The 23,901-nt window shown below is 40.1% G+C and overlaps 1 protein-coding gene across 1 annotated transcript in view; it reads right to left on the bottom strand.

Moving 5' to 3' along the window:
• Positions 1–1,673: 1,673 nt before the first annotated feature.
• ranbp9 (RAN binding protein 9) overlaps positions 1,674–23,901 on the bottom strand; it is a 22,789-nt gene continuing 561 nt past the window's right edge. The window contains 14 exon segments of the mRNA XM_054624403.1: positions 1,674–1,854; positions 1,857–1,883; positions 3,148–3,259; positions 4,046–4,197; positions 5,011–5,132; positions 6,518–6,671; positions 6,877–7,031; positions 7,271–7,379; positions 8,246–8,358; positions 11,041–11,225; positions 14,161–14,183; positions 15,179–15,346; positions 17,996–18,048; positions 19,763–19,874. Of these exon segments, the coding sequence (XP_054480378.1) occupies positions 1,754–1,854; positions 1,857–1,883; positions 3,148–3,259; positions 4,046–4,197; positions 5,011–5,132; positions 6,518–6,671; positions 6,877–7,031; positions 7,271–7,379; positions 8,246–8,358; positions 11,041–11,225; positions 14,161–14,183; positions 15,179–15,346; positions 17,996–18,048; positions 19,763–19,874 (1,586 nt within the window). The 3' untranslated portion in view covers positions 1,674–1,753.

A 23,901-nucleotide genomic window follows, 5' to 3' on the forward strand; every position in this document is an offset into this window, starting at 1 on the left:
TAAAGATTAATAACAATGTTTGCATCAAACCTGCTGTGCGGGGGGGTTAACACGTAAAAACGGGGTCAGAGGTCATTGCAGGGTTCCTACACAGGGTTTCCTTTTTTGGGGGGGGAAATTTCAGACTTTGTCCGGAAGCATTTGAGGATTCTTTCCCGTTGACTGACTACCACTAGCTAGGTGGTAGTAAACCCCCCCCAAAAAAAACGAAAAACGTGTTACTTCTGACATCAAACCTTTTGTGTTTCAGGATCTCGATTCTCAAATACATCAGCGTCCTCCCAAACGTAGGAACCCCGGAGTCAACAAAACACCAGACATAAAAACTTGTACAGACTAGGACCGACCAGAACGCTTCAGGAGTCACTGGCGTCAGTACAAAGCATTAAAGGATTGTGTGTGTGTGTGTGTGTGTGTGTGTGTGTGTGTGTGTGTGTGTGTGTGTGTGTGTGTGTGTTTTCCCACGGATTTCCTTTTTCATTTGATAACTAAATATCTCACTCTATTGATATAATTCCATTTTGTTAAATTCATATATAAACGTTAACATGTACACACGCTGTCATCGGTGGGATCGGGACCTTTATTATAATAAGTGGAACTTGCTCTTGCTGGCGCTCAACAAATATACTGTGAATGCAAGTAACAATAATTAATATAATGAGAATTAGAATAATAATAATAATAATAATAATAATAATAATAATAATGGTCGACTGCACCATGCCTTGTAAACCTGGAGAAACTAAAAACAAAACAAAAACAAAGAGCCAGGTAACCGCCCCTCCACTCCGCCCATGAAAACAACAAAAACACAAAAAAGATATTTTTTTCTTTAAAAACAGGGAACGTTGAAGTTGAGTTCTGCAGATTCTCTCCGGCTTCTTCAAAGTCCCGAGTCCACATCATGCGTCACGAGGGTCTCCGCCGATGTCCTGAAGTGAGCGGAGGGTGGGGTGGGTGGGGTGGGGGGAGGGAGGGAGGGAGTCGGTGCAGGTGGGGGGTGACGGGGGCAGTAGGGCTACCCCTAAACGGAGCCTCATGTTAGGAACGCTCGGTGGAGACGGACCTCACTCGTCCGTTTTCTTTTTGTTTGTTGTTGTTTTTCCATTTATATTTAACCAGGTGTATTCTGGGTTTTTTTTTCTCCTGTCAGTCTGTCCCACTCCGGTTTTGATGCCCCCCCCCCCGGGTATACAAGGGGTGGGGGGGGGGGGTTCTGGGTATCTGCGGCGAGTCCAAACCAGTTCGAGTATTTTTTTTTCAAGTCGGCTACTCTCGGTTGGCGTCCCCGCTGTCGGTCAGAATGATGCAGACGCCAGCCTCGCTAAAAGGTGGAGGTGGGGAGGATGCGAGGCCAACCAAGGTGGAGGCGTATTTTCATATTTAGGATGGAAAGGGGAGGTGGTGTGTGTGTGTCTGCAGGTTTCATTTTAAATGTACGTGTGTGTGTGTGTGTGTGTGTGCGGTTAGCGGTCTAAAGGATCTGTCCAGAAGCGACTCCTGGTCCTCAGCGGTGTTTCGTGAACAGGAAGCGAAGTGAGCTGGTTTATGTTTCTACGACTCGCTATAGTGCAGAAAGGAAGCGCCTCCTCAGATAACAGGACTACACTGATGGAGGAGGTGGAAGGAGACACTTCTTTATGGACAGGTCCCTCAGAGTGTGTGTGTGTGTGTGTATGTATGTGTGTGTGTGTGTGTGTGTGTGTGTGTGTGTGTGTGTGTGTGTGTGTGTGTGTGTGTACACGTGGGGCTAGTGCAGGTAATCGTCCACGGAGGCGAAGGCGCAGGAGCCGCTGCCAGTCCGTGCCATGATGGCGAGGCACTGGGCCGCCTGACCCACGGCCTGGGCCAGGGGGGCTGCTTGGGCAGGTTGTGAGTCTCTGCAGGGAGAAAAAAGATAAGATAAGATAAGATAATCCTTTATTAGTCCCACAAAGGGGGAAAAACAAATAAGAAACATAAGTAGAGAAAACAAGAATACAAAAACATAAATTTTAAATTCTAAAATATTATATAAACCAACAGCATGGTTTTCAATTTTGCAAAAAAATATATTGCATGGTGGATATATTGTGTGGATTTAGTCAGTCTTTTGGTTAGTGTAGGGAAAAAGTAAGAAGGGGGGAACAAAAATGTCAGGACTGCAGACAGAGAGAGAGATGATGGTGTCAGTACGATTGCACATACGAATTCCTTGATGATTGGTCATCAATAAACATAGTTCAATAGCATAACAAATTAAAGAAAAAAAAAAGAAAATAAACAATAGAATAAACAAACAAACACTAAAATAAGTCTGTTATCTGAAGACCACTCCCTCCACGTCTTCCTGGTCGTCTCGTTGTCAAATTTAAACATAAGCCTCTTTTTTTCGACAGCAGGAACTTTGTTCTATTTTACTTTCTCTACTTTAGTTGAATTTTTTATGTTTATTTATTTCCGTAACTTATTATTGTGTTCTATTTTGGAGTGGTGTCAGTATTATTTCTTCACACTTAATAATGGTTATTCTATTGTTCATATACAGTTCCAGTCAAAAGTTTGGACACACCTTCTCATTCAATGGTTTTTCTTTATTTTAATTTTTTTCTACATTGTAGATTAATATTGAAGACATCCAAACTATGAAGGAACACATATGGAATTATGTGGTAAACAAACAAATGCTCAACAAACCAGAATATGTTTTATATCTTAGATTCTTCAAAGTAGTTGAATGAGAAGGTGTGTCCAAACTTTTGACTGCTACTTTACGTTTATACTTTGTTTTTCTTCTGTTGTAATCTTTAATGAAACTCTGGTACAAGAACTTCCTTTGTGATTAATAAAGTTCTATCTTATCTTAAATACTATGCAGGAGTAAATGTCTATTTTTCTCAGCGTGTTTTCTTTTAAGATGAAGCAGATAAACACACTGAACTGCAGACTGTGTTTTGTGTTTTCCTCTACGACCACCAGCAGCTCTCTTGCTTTTTCACTCATGTGTCAAATTTTTCACAGGTCTTTTGACCGCCATGGAAACACAGACAACACTGAGCTGAAGGAACCGGTTAGTTCTTTGAAAACCAGTCCCAGGACTAAAACAACCAGGAAGTACTTGGTGGAAACACGGCTATATTGAATATGCGTGGACAGCTGACCTACCTAATATTGCACTGTTGAGAGTGGAGCAGACGGGCTCTCTCTGGATGGCGTCCAGCTGGTAGCCCACCGGGCTGCTCCAGGGGTCCGAGTAGGCCAGCAGGCTGAACGCATCCTGCAAGAGGAGCCAAACAACAACAGATCACCTCACTTTCTCCTCCTCTCATTCGTATACTACAGGAACACGTGTACTATTCTGTAGTACACTTATACTACTACCAGTAGATAGTTTATATATATATATATATATAGTATAGTTTAACATTATGGGAAATATTTGCTGAGAGCTAGAGGAGAAGATTTATATCAGTTGCATATCTGTACACCAAATATGAAGCTACCACCTGCAGCCACTTAGCTTAGCTTAGCACAAAGACTAAAAAAAAAAAAAAGAAAAAAAGACGGGAAAACAGCTCGTCTTGTTCTGGTCAAAAAGATAACAAAATCCACATTACAGCCCCTCAAAAGCTCAATAATAAACACGTTATTTATTTTTTTGTTTTATTTGTAAACCTTCAAGACCCATTTTATGTGCCGGACTGTTTCTTGACGAGACCAGTAAGTTACTGGTAAGTTAATTACACCATTATTTGTCCCAAAGTTTAGCTCAGGGTCTCAGGACTCAGTGTTATGAATGGAATTGGGTATTATGCTAAATTATTAAATACAATATTAATACGTTTCTGTACTTAAACCAATATATTTTTAGTTAGCTTAGTTTGTTGACTTTTAGTATGATTCTCTTAAAAACTACACAAATAGTAAAACGTTTCATTTCCTATAAAATTCTTCAAAATAGAAGTTTTATTTTGAAGCAGCAAAATCATGAAATGTTGGGTTCTCATCAGCACGACTCAGACAAACGTTGCGCTGAAAAGACGTGAGGTGTTGTGTGCGTTACCTTCAGCATCTTCTTGTTGGCGGAGTTCTTGCCACACTCGCGGCGGAGGTGTTCGCTCATGCTCTGGAGCTCCCTGCCGAAATGGATCATCCTCTCGATGGCCGCCTGGCTCCCGCCGCACAGCTGCCTCTTGGACTGAGTCGACTCCACCTCTGCGGAGCCGCGGGACGGTTCGGCGTGCAGAACGGGAACGTTTTAATGCAGTGATGGTACATTTAACAGCACGGGCATTTAGCTGGAGTGCTTATTTTGGAAATATGCAAAAACCTGATTACCAGAAAGTGTTAAAAAAAAAAAAAAAAAAGACATTTTATAGAGAAGGAATCGTATCGTTTTCCTCTAAAGCTTAAAGTTTATACTCGCTGTAGAGAAGCTGGAAAAGGAGGTCTTAAAAAAATCTTCCATTTGAGTAAATATTTAGCAGCCAAATTTTCCAATTTTGTTTCTTTAAAATGCTTTTAATACTTCACTTCTTTCTTTACAGAATGTACAAAGGTAATAAAGGAGCCCATGAATATGAGATATCAGTTTACAGATCATTAAAATCCCTCCTAGTTACACCTACAATCTACGGGCATATCTCTGAGTTACACTCGTCGTATTTTTGATTCTTTACAGTTCATTTTGTTTGTACGCACTCTGGAGCTTCTGAGGACATTTTTTATAAACGCCTCCGTTCATGCTTGGAGCTTGGAGCTCACTCTACGGCGCCAAATGCGAGTAAAAACAAAGCTTTAGGGCAGAAAACTTTTGAGTTTCTCACCAGGGATTCATCCAAGAATTCTAGATGCTAAAAAAAAAAAAAAAAAAAAAAAAAAAAAAAGAGCACAACTTCTCCCAGAGAGGCCGCTAGAATACACAGCAGTATCAACCAGAGAACAAATATACATTGGAGAACACTGCCATGCTGATAAACGCTCATTATAAGCCACTACTACCTCCACACACACACACACTCTACTCACCCATGTCCGCGTCACAGTCGTCGGGCTCGGTGGCGTGTTTGGAGCTGCCGTTGAGGAAACCATTGGAGGACGATTCTGTCACTCCGTTGGTGAAGTGGTCAACCTCCATATCCACGTCGCTACTGAGGCGGGACGCGAGGAGGAGAAGGACAGTCAGTATGAGTGACAGCTCACAGGAAGTTCAGTGACTCGTCCCTAATGGAGGCTGCGTGTCGATTTCAAAGTGTCGCTTGAAACTAACTCTCGTTACATCTGGTCGTCTGATTCTGTATCCAGATAGTTCCTTCCTGGATAAGATATCTAATTAGTAAAGTAAAAAGGTGTGAAGGGTGCTCCGTCGGCCCTGTAGCCACACCCAACAGTGATGTCACAGCGTACCAAGTACACTTCTGCATCACTGCGGTAAGGTGGAGATGTTAAAACCGCTGGAAGAGACTGATGTTAAATCGCTCGTTAAGGCAATGCATGAAAATAAATACAGTAAAGTACGCAGTATTTATACTGAAAGAGAGAGAGAGAGAGATATAGAGAGAGGTATAATGAGAGAGAGAGGTATAGAAAGAGAGGTATAGAGAGAGAGGTATAGAGAGAGAGAGAGAGAGGTATAGAGAGAGAGAGGTATAGAGAGAGATAGAGAGGTATAGAGAGAGGTATAATGAGAGAGAGGTATAGAGAGAGAGACAGAGGTATAGAGAGAGAGAGAGATATAGAGGTATATAGAGAGGCAATGTATATGAAAATAAATACAGTAAAGTACGCAGTATTTATACTGAAAGAGAGAGAGAGAGAGAGAGAGAGGTATAGAGAGAGAGAGAGAGGTATATAGAGAGAGAGAGATAGAGAGGTATAGAGAGAGAGAGGTATAATGAGAGAGAGGTATATAGAGAGAGGTATAGAAAGAGAGGTATAGAGAGAGAGGTATAGAGAGAGAGAGTATAGATAGAGAGTATAGAGAGAGAGATAGAGAGGTATAGAGAGAGATAGATAGATAGATAGATAGATAGATAGATAGATAGATAGATAGATAGATAGATAGATAGATAGATAGATAGATAGATAGATAGATAGATAGATAGATAGATAGATAGATAGATAGATATGCTATAGAACTCTTTACCGTTAGGAAATATGACGTATTCCTGTAGCTGGAGTGTTGGTAGGAGGCCGCTCCATCTCTGAAATGCTTTGTTGATATTGTACATGCATCTAATATCGATTCCGGCACCCAACAACACAGAAAGATGTGTTCAACGTGTTGTCCTCCAGTCTAGGATTTGTTTCTCCTCCATCTTACAGCATGACGTCATCATAATGTCGGCTGTATAACGGTCTATTTAGGTTTAAACTATTGAAGTTATTCTGGATTTAAGTCTGTGTAAGGGTGTTGCAGTTCCTACAAGAGGTCATTACCATCGCAGCCCTTTTTTCTGAAGCATGAATTCAGCTTTAAAATTAAAATTGAATGAAATGTCGTTAGTTTTAATGCGTTTTCTTTTCTTCTCAGTACCTGGTTATGGGCGGTTGGCTGTGGCTCCCGTTGAGGCTAACATCAGACGCTGGCAGGGTGGAGCCAGAGCCTGGGGGGAGGGGCTTGTGACTGTGAGGGGAGGAGCTGTGGCTCTTATTAGACGTCACACCATTACAGCAGTTACTGTCAAACCCTGACAAAAAAAACCAAAAAAGTTGCAGCTGAACTTTAACTTTTGATAAATGTTAATTTGTTGAACTCAGAGTGTTTCAGCCAATAAAAATGATGAGGTAAATCTGTTTGGAAATAACCACACTAAGCACATTTTGCAGAATAGATACTCGGCTGTGAAGAAAACAAGGTAACTGGCAGTAAAAGTATTTCTGTATGGTCGGTACCTGGGATGTAAGGCTGGGAGCTGCTGGCTTTGTGGCTGGGGCTGCTGAAGGGCCGGGGGGAGCCGGGGTAACTGTCCTGAGACTTTGGGCTGCGACCTCCGAGACACCTCACCTCGCTGTCCGTCCCGTTCACCATCTCTATGAACTGTCTCACCCTGAGGACGCAGAGGGGGGAGACAGAGGAAGAAGAGAATGAAAAGAAGAAGGAGATGGAATATAATCACTATTATCAGTTTAAATAAAGCCAAAGAGGCCACAAGCAGCACGTTTTTGTTGGAATATGGCCTTTATTTTAGTATATTTAAGTAATAAGAGGCTGTCAATCGTTAAATATGTGATTTAATTCAATCAAATGTGAAAAAAAGAAATCATTGAGATGCAGCTTTGGTCTTACTTGAGCATGAAGAGAAGGTCTGGGTTCCTCTCCAGGAGGTTGGGGTAGAGCTGCTGGGTGGTCTCGATGGCCTCGCCCATTCTACCTGACAACACCAGCTTCTGGATCTCTGCAGACCAGAACAGTCAACATGTTTACACGAGGCAACGCTGACACAGTGTCTTTACAATGATGAGGCTGTCCGTCTGCTGTGCTGGCACCAAAAACACTTGAGATTCTGAATACTTCTCCATATTTTCATAGAACTAAACATTTATTGTAGCCTATGGCCATTTAATAAAAACATTAACATTTGCATGTCAGAGAACATTCTTCTTCTGTGGTGCCTCTGCTTTTTTCTCCAAAAATTGCACAGTAACTTTACAGGTATACTTTTTGAGAAGTCCTTGTTTTCTGAATGAAACAGAAATGGACTTTCACTATCATAGGTTAATATTTTGGTGATTAATTCATGCCCACACTGAGTCAAAGCTTCCACCCGTAGAGTGAATGACAGGTGATCAACATTGGCACCACAGATTGTGAAGGAAGGAATAGATTTGTGCCAAAATAACTCCACAGAAGAGTCAGCATACTTGGTATACTGAATTTAGTCACTAAAATGTGGCTTAAAATACTGAGTAAAATGGATTCAGGACACATCTAGAAACCAAAACACACAAACCAAAATGAACCAAAACACACACACAAAACACACAAAAAAAGAATCAAAAAAAAAAAAAAAATCACAGATTGCCACTTTAAATCTGATGAGAGATTCTGACAATTTAACACTTGTTATCCTGTGCACTTTAAAATATTTAATACTTATATTTGCACATACAAATTCACCTTATAAAACCTTATTTTTGTTAACAGCAGGACACACTTGAATATACGTTTCAGTATCAGGTTTTAAATACTACCTGGTAGATTTCTGGTTCCTATTTTTAAACCTGGTTACCAGCATTATTAAGAAACCACTGAAGGACTCACTCTGTCGGTTTTTGATGGAGGCCAGCTCCTCGTGCACGGCCTGGTCTGTGGATTTGGCGAAGGCTTCGGCGGTGGCACAGTAGCTGTGGTGCACCAGGTAGGAAGCCACCATCCTGAAGAGACACACACAAAAAAACACTGTCAACAAATAGAAAAAAACCTTCATAGCGTTACACTTAACAGATAAGAAGAACGGTCATCTGTCATCAACTCTAACAAACAGGAAACATGGTTCGTTTATGTGCTTTCCTTGAATAGGAAGTCTTTAAAAAACGAGCAGTCAGACAGAACACGGGACGTAAACATGCAAACAGTTTATTCAAATGACTTAAAAAACATTTGATTTAGGGATAAAACTCTCAGTGAGCACACCTGAAATAACAAATAATCCACTCTTTGTGCAGGAAACTGAGCGCTCAACTAGGTAAAGCTGAACCATGAAGTTGGTTTGTACACTGTGTTTTAACGACGGACATTTTTGGTTGTAAATGTACAATCATGTAATAAGATAAGATAATCCTTTATTAGTCCCGAAGCGGGGACATTTGCAGGATTACAGCAGCAGAGAGAAAAGTGCAAACAAGAGACATAAGTAAAAAAACAAGTATTATAAATAAGTAATTACACAGTAACGTTTGATATTTTTTGGGGGGGTGAGAAATGGCAGAGTTAGTCTCAAAGAAAACTTAAACGGCTCTTACAAGGCAACATTTTGGATTTGAAGCCGACGAAAGAGGTGAGCTGAAAAGTAGACGAGGCTATTGTTTGCTGCTTTACGCCCTGCTTCTTCTTCTTCTTCTTCTTTGGTGTTTATTGGCGGTCGGCAAACCAGCTTAGAGGAACATTAACGCCAACCAAGAGGACTGGAATCGCTCGATTCTCTCTTCATTTATTCTCAGCCAAAAGTGCGACACCTAGTGGTTCAATTTGGAACACTGGTCTGGTGTTTGGCTTAACTTTAAACTGGTTCCAGCATAACTCTAGAATACAATTTTTTTTTTTTTTTTTTTTTTTTTTACAAATACTGACAAACTACAAAAATAAGACCTAAATTGTAATAAACTGGAATTAACTTTTAAGTATGCGTGTAAGATAAATGTTCTTCTTATTTGCACAAAGCTTAAAAAAATCTGTGATCGGAGGCCTCTGCTCGGTCACTGCTGCTCTACAAACACGGTAACACTCCACATCCACCAATCCGACACCAGCACAGAAACTTCCCGTTTCCAATCCCACGCAGTGCGGCGACTTTCCTGGATAAAAAAAAAAAAAAAAGAAAAGGCACCGGCTCCACTCCGCCCCGCCTCGCAACCCCAATCCCCCCCCATCAAATGGAGATTAAATCCATTCAGGACAAGTAATCATAGCAACAGAGGGCTAATCCCATCAGAGTATGGCATGAGGAGAAACCAAGTCCCACAGCTTTAACTTCCTGCTGCTCTCTGATGGGGAAGTGGTCCATCTGGACCCCGGTCCTCCTCGTGTCAGCGGTCTCTTATGGTCACATACAGTGTCCAGTTCCTTTTTTTTGCGTATTTGAAGAGTTGAATTCCAGAAACAGATTTAGAAATAACCCGCCGTGAATCCAGAACCTCCAGTTAGCTCATAATGAGCCTGATGCTGCTGCGTTCTTACAGCTGAAATCTTCAGTTACCTCGGGTGGTTCGTTTAAAAAAGCACGACAAAAAGACATTTGTTTACAACCGTTTTTTTCCACAATAAAAACCCGACATCTGAACACTTTTAATGTCTTACTCAGGAACTTGCGTGCTGTGGAATCGAAGCTAGTGGTCAGCTAGTCAATGCCAGGGATCTAGACGGGTTCTAAATGAGTAAATACCCATAGTGGTGATGCGGTCTGGAGTTAACTGTTCTGCTATCAGTACTTTGGAAGTTCCTGAGTGAGATGTCCTCGTCTCAAACGTCCTCTCTGTCTCCAAAAGATCCAAAGTGGTTCTACATTTTCCTCCAGTAGAAGCTGAGAACTCTTGTTGTCTCAAACTCAATAAAAGCCTCACAGGTTAAGGGAGGAAACAGCAGCAGTTCATCTCAACATCTGGACAACTAGCAGAACATCAGTCTGCAGAAATGATCAGTGTTCTACTGTTTGGAGATCAGCCGTCCATCCTCGTCCACTGCAGCTAACGTTAGTTTGATCAGAACAACAGGATAAACTGTTTAGCTGTGAATGTATTTTGGAACTTCTTGAATTGTTGCTCAAGAAAGACTATTGATTCTTTTCTTATTTCTTTTTTCCCCTCACAAAACAGTCAAAAAGAACCAAGATTATTGATAAGAGTACTAGAGTCGATGAAATCCTAACGATACCCTTCGCAAGCCAACTCCATGGGTAACTTTGCAGATGGGGAAGGCAAAAGCGCCGTTTGAGCCTTCAACACGGCAGTCCACAAACCAATGGCTACGTCCACTACTTGTATACAGCCCATGCTAACAACCGACAACAAGCTGATCTGACTGCTAACCATGTGATGGACAAGAACGGCACCTGTAACCATGGTAACTGTACACATCAGTGACGGATACAACCCTATCAATGCTTAAGAAGACAAGAAAATAGAAGTTCAAGTCTAAAACGAGTGTAAAATTCTACACAAAAATACCAGAGTAAAATGTTTTAACTTTTGTTGACTAAAACTTCACTAAAAACAGTAAATATCATCAAATGACAAAACTAAATCAAGCTTGTATTCTCGCCATAACCCCCATTATACCACAGTGAACATGTATCGCACAGGTTAACCCCCCGAAATAATGAACTTTTACGATCCTCTTACTTCTGGATCATGGACTGCCACTCGCCCTCGCGCTCTCCGATGGGGCAGCGGTCGATCTGGGCCTGGATCTTCGTCCTCCACTCGCGCATGTAGTCCTCGATGTCGAACACGAAGGGGTGCTGGCCGAAGTTTGCGTCCACCACCTCCCCCGGAGTCTGAAGGCCCACCGTCGGGTACAAGTTGGGCTGCAGCGGAGGGAGATTGGAGAGTAAAGAATTAGGATGATAAGACGGGGGTTTGGGAATGTAATCTGGATAATAAATCAAAACAGGAAACAATAAGAGGGGAAAAACAGGAAAGCGGAAAATCTAAAAGGAAGTCAGCTTTTGTCTAAAATTATCCCATAAAGCTCGATTTTACAAGATGATTCTAGAATAAATATGCAGCAGCAGGCTCAACTTTTCACGGGAGAGCAAGAGTTCAAACTCCTGAGACATTAAAAGAGCTAATGAGTTGGATTTCTGTTGCAAATATTGACCATAATGCATCTATCAAGCTGATCAATTAACTGACAAACACATAGGCCACGCCCCTAACCACCACCAGCTACACACAGGACTCTGATTGGTCCGTAGAACTGTTGGTTTCAGACACAAAATGCATTACTTAAAGACAAGATAGATTTCTGCAGAATCTAGTGACGTCGCGAGAATCCAGCTGCCTTGCAAGGTAACAGCAGAGTGGTCATTTGATGTGTTGGTTTTAATTTTTGGACAACAATGAGCAATAAGACATTTTTCAAAGGCTGTAGGATCATTTGACAGCTGACAAAATACAGATAAACAGCAGTTAGCTCTTGGTTACAAACTCCACAACAGAACAAAAAACACACAAAACCTTAAAATCTGGGCAGCGAGACAAAAAAAATAAAAACATCACTGCAAACTCTAAACTGATTTGTTATGGCATTTATGAAAATATGTAACCAATAAATATTATTTCATGACTAAATAATTTACTTCCTGACAAGTACAAATGTGTTCTGACTCCACCAAACAGGATTTAGAGCCAGTTGTTGACGTGTTGCGTGCCAAAGCCAAAGGGGTTAAGTAAGCATCTATGACTTGTTCCGTGGAAACATCTGTGATGACATGACGTGTGTAAGGTGTGTGAGGTCAACCGCCATCAACCAGGGAAGATATAACCACTACTGCTGCTTTGTACATGTTGTGTAAGTCCCTCATATCCCGGGGAAAAACTAAACGCCGTCTTGTCCTGGTTCATAACATCATCCAGAGGCTCTCGGTTACTTTAGGCTGGATTACTACAGCTCTATGAACCCGAAAAAAAACAATTTTACTGTGATTTAAATGCAATAAACGGATAAAAAAAGGATGCAGAAATAACTACAACATGATGCAGATTTGTAAAAAGTTGGAATTCATGATTTGTTTGGAGCCATCTGTGCTAGGCTATGCTAACGTCGTAGCCGCTCCATCAACACTCAATAACGTCACGCTGTCATCGTTTGTACCATATGTTTCATACACACACATAGTTCTGTCCTGTCTCTATTAACAGAGGTATCGTATGTCAACGTCAGTGATGACAGGAGGAGAATCTCAACGCTGATTGGCTTTCGCGTCACATGAAACATTTGAGTCACGTTTGGTGTGAACGCAGCACAAGAGTGAATGTTTGTGATATTTCAGGGTAAAGGAACTGGTTTGAATGAGAGTTAGGAGTAGGGTAAGGGTTATGGAATAAATACAGTCGATTAAATTAAGTACAAAAGGTGTGTGTGTGTGTGTGTCTCTTAGAGTTGTCTTTGTCACGGTCCAATAAGCACAAAGGTCAGCTGTGCCGAGGTGACGCACTTCACTGCACAGCTCTGGAGGAACATGAATGTCTGGCTCACAGCCAAGCCTGTTTTGCTGCTCAATGGATTATTGTTGTGGCTAAGACTCTTATTTTCCTCAGCCTCGAGAAAGAAACAGCCCCCTCCACTGTTTTCATTCGCTAGAAAAGGAGGAAAACACTAAAACAAAGTCCCGCCCAGTCCCCCCCTCACATCTCGATGTGGTTAATACATGCATGAATCCCATTAGGATGAATGTCCTTTTGGTGTGGGAGGCGTTCACATTATGAAGCATGGGGAGCAGACAGGAGTGAGAGTCGCCTGACGATGAGACACGACGGCACAAAGCAGCACAGTATTATTTAAGAGTATTATTTAAGTAGTATTGATAAAGTAATTATTTGACGCACCCTTGAACGAGCTGACATACACGCACATATTATAGCCTTATATTTTGATTAACATGGAAATCGTGTTGTCGAATTAGCAGACAGAGAAACGAGCATTAGAAGTCGTCTCTCTGGCGACCTAATGAAGTCAAATATTAATTATCATTTTGGCTCTATTTCCTGCCTTCCTCAAGTCCTTCTTCACCAGCTAGTTGCAAACTTGTATCTGCCTGTTTGGTGCTGAGCTGGTAGCGTGTAACAGCGTAATTACTGTTGCATAACAGCTGAAAAAAATAATAATGTGTTTATTGCTTTATTTTGAAAGTCACTGATGTTAAAAACAGATTGCAGACACCTCCCCCTAAAGTTTTGCTTGCTAATAGTAGCTAGATTACTCTTAAAAAAACAAGAGAACTGTAAAATGTCAGTGTATAACTATGTAGATACATCAACACTGTGTTTTAGCTTGCTTGATAAGATAAAAAGCAGACTTGAGTGTTAGCATAAATCTGATCTGATTTAAAAACACTTTTTTAAATTAAGATAAACGATAGATAAAAAAAACCTGCCTGTTTATGACGTTTATAGCCAAAATAACAGAACACATGGTCAGAATATAAATGATATAAAGAGAAAAGGGCTAGTTTAACTATGTCTTGGTAAAGCAGACGGGACAGACAACATGCATGCTGAGCATAAACATTATAATACTTAATGTCTAAATTCCAAGTGTCAAAGAGTGTTTTTTTTTACATCCAAAGAACCCCCAACTCCTCGATCATTAACGTGTAAACCTCACAAGTTTTCCATTTTACACAGTGTAAACATTTTGACTGCGGGACGTCAAACAGCCAGGTGTCCAACAGTCCTGATTAATAATGGAAACTGTAAAGATGTTGCTTTAACAGGAGTGGACAAAGTGTGGGTACTTACTGGAAGGTCTGTGAAGGCGATGCCTGCAGAGGAAGAGAGAAAAGAGTCAACATGAAGCATTGTCATTTATATTTCCACACACACACAGAAACACACACCAGTCGCCGTGTTTACACCTACTGAGGTGATCTGGTTACTGTCATCTTCCTGCAGTAATAGGGCTGTCAACGAATATTCGAAGTTCGAATATTCGTTCGAAATGTATCCAAAAACGCGAATTCGAACGTGAAAATTAATATTCGAATGTGAAAAAACACTCCCGCGGTACAAGCGCCTCTATCTGCTTTGTGAATGAGCCTCTGTCTGTTCGCGATGTCCCTCATAATATTCGAATGTGAACCAGATATTCGAATAGTTCGAATTCGTGATTTTTTTCCAAACGAACATTCGAATGTCATTTTTGAGCAATTTTGACAGCCCTATGCAGTAACATGATTTCATAAATGTCATGCAAACGAGAGAGGCTTCATTTAGGAGAACACGGATTCCTCAGGCAGAAAATAGAATGAAAAGAATGAAAAGAAAGCGACTCTTAGCAGTATGCCGAGTTAGAGTAAAGTAATCTAATGTCAGACTGAGTATAAATATAGGAGCTTCATAATCCCTTTTAAAGAATCTATTTTTTTCACTGCTCCAATATGAAAACATGTTAACATATTTATAATTTTTTTTACCAATAAAGGGAATTCATCACGATCAAACTATTGGCATATATTACCTCAATATAACCTATATAGTCCCATCCCTATTACTTATAATATACAAAGGCAGCAAGCAGGTGAAAACCCTGGTCCTTCTCATTGGAACATGTAAATGCAGGTAAACCAGTAGGTTAGTGTTACTACAGTGCCGGTTGACAAATTCTCAGATTTTCAGTCCAAACTTAATTTCGCTGTAAAACCTGGTTTCCCCGTTTGGTAGCAAAAACCAAAACACCATTACTGTTTACTGACAATACTGTCCCACAGGTGAACACACAGGCCCATACAATAAAATATATAATGTCTGCGCTGCTCACCTAGGCTGTGGCCGTTCTTTGTGTAGAAGCAGGTGTTGTTGATGAGGTTCACGCAGCAGCCGATCACGTCGCCCGTTGTAAACGTGGGTCCGTAGGGCTGCCCGGTGCCGGACGAGCAGAAGGAGTGTCCGTCGTCTCCGTGGTAACCGTACGAGTGTTTGTCCCAACCTGAAAGGGACGTGATGGTGTCAGAATCAGAGAGCAGTGCAGGCAGCGGAAAAGGTTGTTTTCGAACCACAAAAAACGTGCACAATAATAAAAACGCAGTGAAAAACACATTGGGGTCAAAGTCTAGTGTTTTCAAAAGCATCTAGGCCATTGTGACCAATAATGAAGACTCAAGAGAAAAAGAATAAAGATGGACTCTTGAGGAGGACTTTAGTGATGTAAGCGCTCGGAAAAAATAATTAAAATGCAGTGTGAATGTGGTAATAAACAAAATAATGCTGAAGGAGAGTTTCCAGGGACCTGCACGGTCTCCTCAAGTAAAATGTCAAACCACAAATATTCAGAAATAATTGCTGATTATAAACACGATCTCAACCCGAGCAATCGATTCTGCAACTCAATGTTTTAACCATTTTCTGGGGGGGTTTAAAATGTGGAAACGTAGCCAGCCAAAAATAGGAAATGCTTTTTCAGCGTTCTGAAGCTTCAATAAATACTGGTGTGTCTGGTTAACACAGACCTGCAACAAGAAGCAGACATCTGCTGGGGCTTCGATGCCTTGCTCAAGGACACTTGTCACGCTGTATGACATGGGACTTTCGATCATTATCACTTCATGATAATTAAACCTAGAAAGTCAGTGTTTCACTTGAATTGTTTGTTGTTTTCACTGTGTCTAATTCAGGTTTTTTTTTTACAGAAAGCTAGAAATCCTCCCAGAATTGTTTTTAGCATTTTTAACCTTTATTTTCTTATATGTCCTTTGACTCAAATACCTGCAGCCTGCAGATCATTTATATTTATTTACTCTAAACATAACCTGAGGAAATATGAATTGTTGTCAGCACAAAATACAACACCACCTATATTTTTCCCGGTTAAACGAGCTTATGTTTCTGAGAAACGGTGCTTAAATCCTAACAGTTTATTTCCTAGGTACTTTTGAAATGTGGATATTAAAAGCTCCAACTTGCAAGTCAAATTAAATACCAAGAAAATTAAAACACACAAGCAATATGATGCGTTTGTTCTGGGAGCATTTGGTAAGAGTTTTAAGGAAGAAGCAGCCTCTGCAGTTTGGCACCAGATCCTCACAATTAGAGAGTTTTCATTAGCATCTCTCCATCAGCTGGGAGCTCTGGTGTCTCCTGTTATCTTTGTACGGAGGGACTGGAGCTACTGGGCGGGTCCAGCTCTCTGACTGGTGAAGGGGGAGTGGGGGGGGCTCCTGTTTGGCCTGATAACCTCTGCGGAGTGCTGATCTGACATCGACCAATGCTGTCGTAACGGTGACATTTCTTGAGAAAAAGTGACGGCAGCAGCAGAAATGCTTCAACAGTGGTTGATGATGGTTTTGAAACATGGCCAATAATGCTTTAAATGACTTAAACCATGTTTATTTATGAAGACAATCCTCATAAATATGACCGATACGTGCTTTTTCAGTACCAATATCTACTGTAAATTTATATTATTGCCAGGCAACCAAGAAATGGTTGAACACATAACATCATTTTTACACATCGGCTCACCAAATGAGATATAACCTGTTAATCAGTGAGCTTTAGAGCTGCAGGTGGGTGGATTCTGTAATATGACAGAGCCAGGCTAGCCGTTGCCCCCCGTTTCTAGCAATTGTGCTAAGCTAAGTTAGCAGCTTCATACGAAACTGACTAGACATGAGAGTGATATCAATTCTCTTTAACTCTCGGGAAGAAAGCAAATAAACTAATTTCCCATAATTTAAATTTAATTGAGACCGAGCGGGACATTTTACAGCGTAAATATAAACTTACAGAAGTCTAATGTATTGGACCCACGGCTTTAAAAAAAAAAGACATAAAACGTATCTTTGCCATTTCTGTACTTTCTTGTATCTTATCAAAAACGCATACTTATAATATCAGTGATAGAACAACATCAGCAGAGAATATCGGCCTAAACATGTGGATTATGATAAATGTGATATCCATATTATACCACGCTGGTGTGTGCTGCCTTTCTTAGTCCATTCCATCAGCTGATACAAGAATTGTTTCCCTCAAAATATTAATAAGCCAATAGCCATCACTCTATCCAGATTAATCTGTCACTAAAGTTCAGGAAATTTGTATAAAAATATATATATATATATATATATAAATATAAATTGTGGTATTGTTCTCTAGATATCGGAATTTGCTATTGGACAGCCCATGTAGGTCAACCACTAATCCAGATGACACTCAAGTATTTCCGTTTTAATATGCAGGCCCGTCTGATCCTGATGACATTGTGCAGCGCTGTTGTAATTCCCCCCCTCCCCCCTCCACCTTCCATACTCTGCCTCCACCTCTCAATTAGTTGAATGGACATTTGTATCCAACACATACACGTGTAGAGATCTTGTATCCTGTACCAGCCTCTCAAAACAAAAAGAAAACATGCATGTGCAATCAGATATCTGACAAATACCCAATTGAAATGAATGGTCTCTCCCTCACATCTCTAGCAGACAATCCGACGCCCACACAAACAAAACAAAAAAGATCTCCTGTGCAATAAACACTAGAAACAGACGGTGACACAAGCAAACGGACGAGTTTCTTCTCACCGCGCCCAGAAGGCGGAGGCAATAAACACTGTGGAGAAAACAAAGTGTTGTCTTACCGGGGAGTCTGTTCATGTTCACGCCCTGAGCCGAGAGGCCGATGCCCATGTACCTGTGGAACAGAGGGTGGAGAGTTTAGTTGGACATGCACAAAAAAGAAAAATAGAGTGAAGCATCTTCCATAATTATTTGCAGCCACATTAACAGCCTGTGGTGCCTTAATACTCAGCTCAGCTGCTGTTTAAATATTTAATTCAACTTTTGAATCATTCTTCCTGTGTTCAACACATTACACACACACACACACACACCACCAGGACAGAATCTAATTAAAACGTGGAAATTTATTATTTATGATTATCAAAGTGTTCAGACATCGTGGGTCGAGGAGGGTCAGCTGGTTCAGAAAAACAACTAATGAAGTCATGTGAAACCACACTGTTAGATGAGGATGAAATGAGGATAACAAAGTGGCCTCCAGCCCTGAGAAGATTTTGGCTTTCTCTTTATTAGATTGTTCTATTTTATGCAGTCTACTGATGTGGATTTCTGGATTCCTGTATTGAATAAACTCCTCCATAATGCATAAATGTTTATGATTGACAGGTTGGGATCCTACAGAGTCAAATTAAATCAGCATTCACATACATGTAGGAGTGTAAGAAGCTGCTTGCATTTAGATTAGATTTTGACAACGTCACAATATGGCAGCATGCTAAAACACATTTTATAATCTCAGATATGGAGAGAGAACAGGATTCTAATCTCCTGAAGGCGATCATCTTTTCTTTAGATGATTAGTGATCTAGCATAAAAAGATTCAAAGACTCACAGCTTCACTGAATTCATGACAACTATTGTGCAGTATGTTGTTTTGGTAAAAGATGCTGATGCAAGCTTAAGTCTTAAATAAAATAAAAAAACGCTACAATGAGTCACGATGCTGCAGGTAAACCCAGATTAGGTCTGATAATTGTCTGGGCTGTCGTAATTACAAGGTTAAGCTTTATGAGTAGCTTATTAATTATAATAATAGTACATCTTATTTGTACAGCGCTTTAAAAAAGGTACTCAAAGGCACTTTATATGGTAAAAACAGTAACAATAAAAGCAATAACAAGATAAACAAGGCCGATGATAGCATATGATAGTTGCAATTTCTAGGATTTACAATATTACAAGTCAATAACTGCACTGGTGTCCCCATCAAACTCCAGTTTATCACATACCAGACAAAAAAAAAAAAAAAACAGGAAAAAAAACCAAGAAAAATTGTTGTCCCTCTATTCATCATTCATCCAATTCTGTTTTTCTAATGTTTTAAAAACATTTCTACCTCATAAAGGTTGTTGGTGCGGCTGCAGATTTGGCTCAACGTCCGTTAGTTTAAAGCCTAGCTGTGCTATGAGCTGAGTGCTAACATTAGCATGCTAACATGCTAATATGTTGGCGTGTCAGAATTACCAGACCACCAGATAAGCATGCCAATTTGTTAGCAGCTAGCATGTTGATATGCTAATGTTTCGACCGTCAAAATATAATTTATCTGAGACTCAAAAATCATCATATTGGAAACATTAATGACATGGGTACTGTTGGTAATGGGATGCTAATATGTAGCATGCTAACACTGACTACTGTTTAGGAATTGAGTTATCAGTTTAACAGGATATCTGTGGAACTAATGCAATCATTGGGATTCATCTAGATTTTTATGACAATTAATCTAACTGTTTAAGTCTGGGAAAAAACACACAGACACTGCCGGCCCCTTTGATAACGTAATAAATGCGGCGTTATGGAAATGCTTTGCTTTGCCTCCTTACCCATCTCGGCCTTTGCTGATGATCTTCACCTCGAAGTAGTAGACGCCGCAGGCGGCCGGGATCGGGTGGGTGGCCCGTACAGACGCCGCATCTTTAGGGGTTTTGCCGTGACCTTCAGGTGAGGGTGAAACAGAGACACGAGAAGAGCAGGACGCGGTCATTACACATGGAGACAGGATCATTCTATACTAATCATAAAAGGGATGTAAATACGGACACACAGTAGATCTTCTACAGCTCGTTAAGATGACAACCACCAGTTCTGATTTGGCCTCTCATCGTCCATTTTGATTCACTTTAACTCAAAGCACAGTGCAGGAATGTATGTAGATTCTTAGCACAAATGGCTGCGAAGAGGACTAAACCCTCAATCAATGTCAGCCAGAAAAAGAGGACAAACCTCTCTGCAGTGTTCAATGAGAGAGAAAAAAAACCCGTTCTTTATGTTTGCCACTAGTTGTTTTGTTAAGCTTAAACCCAAATGGGAAATTTGACCAACACTAATCTGAGCAGAGACTGCATATCAAAAGCGTTTTACAACCTTATTTGTGGTGTAAAAAGAAAACAGTTTGAAGGCAAATTAGTGCTTGTCCCAATATTTTTTCAGGTAAATGTATATTAGTAGTATTTTGTGTTTAATAACTGCATAGATTAGCCTAGTTTTACCCCAGTGGTGATATAATAAAAAGAAAAAGTAGGCTTATTGATCTTAAAATCATGATGACATTTTGATGAATAACCCCGTAGCACAGGATATCACATGTTAGTGGTTTCCAGATTATCACCATATATGCTCTGAATCTTGACCTGCTGCTGCTGCTGTTATTTTTGTGAAGCCGCTCATCCTGTTAAGACCGTAAACTTAACGCTAGCTCAAGCTGCTTCAGTGCAGAGCGGTCAGCAGTATCTTTAGGGGTCAGATATCAGAAAGGTTTACACTGTGTGGACAACCAGGCTGCTGTTATTAACAAAGCTCTGAATGTCAGGGTCAGGGTGTGAAGTACTGAGTAGTTTCAAGTGTAACACTGATGTACAATCTTACTAAATGTGAGCTAAATTGGTCGTTTTTTTCTGTGTAAAACTAACTTGTTTGTTAAGTGTTTTGTTTACTTGTTTTACAATTTGAAGACACTGGTTTGGGAAAACTGAATCCTGGGAAAACCCCAATAATACACAACTGCAAAAATGGATCTGATTATTGTACAAAATAAGTTTGATATTATTCTACATATAAATATATTTTGTTTATTTACAATGCAGACTACATTAAAAAAGGCATGCAGGTCAAACTAGAAGAAAGGATGTCTGTTCCAAGAGGAAAGTTTAATTAGCAATCTGGAAATGGTTTAGGAATAACATGGACACTTTAAAAACTGGAAAATAAAGTAATAATGTAGAAAATAAAATAGTTTGCCACAATGCTGCAAGGGTCTTTGTAACAAAATGTTTATCGGGTGAATTATTTCAACATTCAGAGAAGGAAAACACAAGAAAAACAAATTAACACGCTCTTGTTTTTGCCTGTATTCAAAATAATGGTTGTTTACACCAGTATTTTAGGCAAAATTAATAATTTATTAGTTTTCAGATAGATCGTTTGAGCTACAAAAATGCCAGAACAATTGTGAAACATGCCCAACATAAACACAGAGTCTAATCGAAAATCCTAAAATGTCTTGTGTCCAACCAACAGTCCAAAACTTATAAAGAAACCAGGAAATGCAGCCAGGAAATGTTTGGCATTTGTGCTTGATGAAAGACTTAAATGATTAGGCTAATCAATAACCAGAGTTGCCAATGATTAATCCATGAATCAACACGCAGATCCTTAAAGTCATCCTATAGTCTTGGATTCCCAAATTCTATTGGCACATGTTGCGTAATTAATGTTGTAAATGTTTATTCCTATTTAATGTTCCCTGATTTTAGTTACACGTTATATCTGTTAAACGCTTTTTCAGACGTGTTCTATAGAAATATTTACTATTTACATGTGATCTCTAATGACATTGTGTTAATATACATATGATTTTACGGTCAGAAATAGTGGAAAAAGCTAATTTCAAGTCTCCAAAACACAACATGACACACTTAACCCGAAGAGATTAAAGTTATTAAAAGAATACAAGGCAAATATTTGCAAATAAGTAGCTGAAACTAGTGAATTGTTGGTATTTTTTGCTTTAAACTTTAACAATCAATTGATTGACAAAAAAGGGTTTTGATTATTCAGCCAATAAAATTACAGCTCTAGTATTAGTGATTTAAGTATCCAATTTTTTGCACTCCTTGGTATTTAAAATAACACTTTGTTTACTTATTACATATATATAATGATAGATGATCTTGAAAATTACATTTTCTGTTAAGCCATGTTATAGAAATAAATATATGATTCAGCTCAACACTGCTGCTGAAATCACGTTCAAACAAAAGAGACGGTCTGGAAGTGTCATCACGTAAAATAAATACATTTAAAATAAAGTTTGCAGTGTTTGAATGCTCAAGTTACACGATATCCAGGTGAATGTGTTGCATAGAGACAGAACATTCTAGCTGTAACAAGGAAAAGTGTGTGTGCGTAGAAGGCCCGGTCAGACCCAGAATAGTAGAACACACCCAGGAAGCACAGTTACACCTCCTTTTATTTAACTCTCGCCTTTTCTTGTAGGACAAACACCATCTTTGCAAAACTAGTCGACCTGGATGTCACCTGATATTTAACCCTCAACGTCAAATAACCACCCATGTGCCCGTCATGTCAATCAATCAATCATGACGTCACTGGGAGCCAATCAAGTGCATTTCCTGTTATTTAATCACCTCATAATGCTACATTAGCTTAGCTTTGTTTGTGCACGGTCCAACACATCTAATGTGTGTTTCTGTGTTAACAGGGGGAACTGTTAGCCTGGGAAGCTAACGAGCTAGGAGGTCATGTTGCACCTCGCCAGCTGGTCGGGTTGCAAGATGTCCTCTGCCTTGTTGTTGATGAAGCTACTAGCCTAGCCTACTAGCCTAGCATACTAGCTACTAGCATACCGTGTTGTTGATGAAGCTACTAGCCTAGCCTACTAGCCTAGCTACGAGCATACCTTGTTGTTGATGAAGCTACTAGCCTAGCCTACTAGCCTAGCCTGCCTTGTTGTTGATTAAGCTACTAGCCTAGCCTAATAGCCTAGCATACTTTGTTGTTGATGAAGCTACTAGCTTAGCCTACTAGCCTAGCATACTTTGTTGTTGATAAAGCTACTAGCTTAGCCTACTAGCCTAGCATACTTTGTTGTTGATGAAGCTACTTGCTTAGCCTACTAGCCTAGCCTACTTTGTTGTTGATGAAGCTACTAGCTTAGCCTACTAGCTACTAGCATACTTTGTGGTTGATGAAGCTACTAGCCTAGCCTACCTTGTTGTTGATGAAGCTAGCTACTAGCTTAGCCTACTAGCCTAGCATAGCTCGTTGTTGAGGAAGCTACTAGCCTAGCCTACTAGCTACTAGCCTACCTTGTTGTTGAGGAAGCTACTAGCTTAGCCTACTAGCCTAGCATACCTTGTTGTTGATGAAGCTACTAGCCTAGCATACCTTGTTGTTCATGAAGCTAGCTACTAGCCTAGCATACCTTGTTGTTGATGAAGCAAGCTACTAGCCTAGCATACCTTGTTGTTGATGAAGCTAGCTACTAGCCTAGCATACCTTGTTGTTGATTGCGCTAGCTACTAGCCTAGCATACCCTGTTGTTGATGAAGCTACTAGCTTAGCATACTTTGTTGTTGATTAAGCTAGCTACTAGCCTAGCATACCTTGTTGTTGATTGAGCTAGCTACTAGCCTAGCATACCTTGTTGTTGATTGCGCTAGCTACTAGCCTAGCATACCCTGTTGTTGATGAAGCTACTAGCTTAGCATACTTTGTTGTTGATTAAGCTAGCATACTAGCCTAGCATACTTTGTTGTTGATTGAGCTAGCTACTAGCCTAGCATACTTTGTTGTTGATTAAGCTAGCTACTAGCCTAGCATACTTTGTTGTTGATTAAGCTACTAGCCTAGCTACTAGTCTAGCATACTAGCTACTAGCATACCTTGTTGTTGATGAAGCTAGCTACTAGCCTAGCATACCTTGTTGTTGATTAAGCTACTA

This window comes from Anoplopoma fimbria, chromosome 3 (genome assembly GCF_027596085.1).
Source record: "Anoplopoma fimbria isolate UVic2021 breed Golden Eagle Sablefish chromosome 3, Afim_UVic_2022, whole genome shotgun sequence".
NCBI lineage: Eukaryota > Metazoa > Chordata > Actinopteri > Perciformes > Anoplopomatidae > Anoplopoma > Anoplopoma fimbria.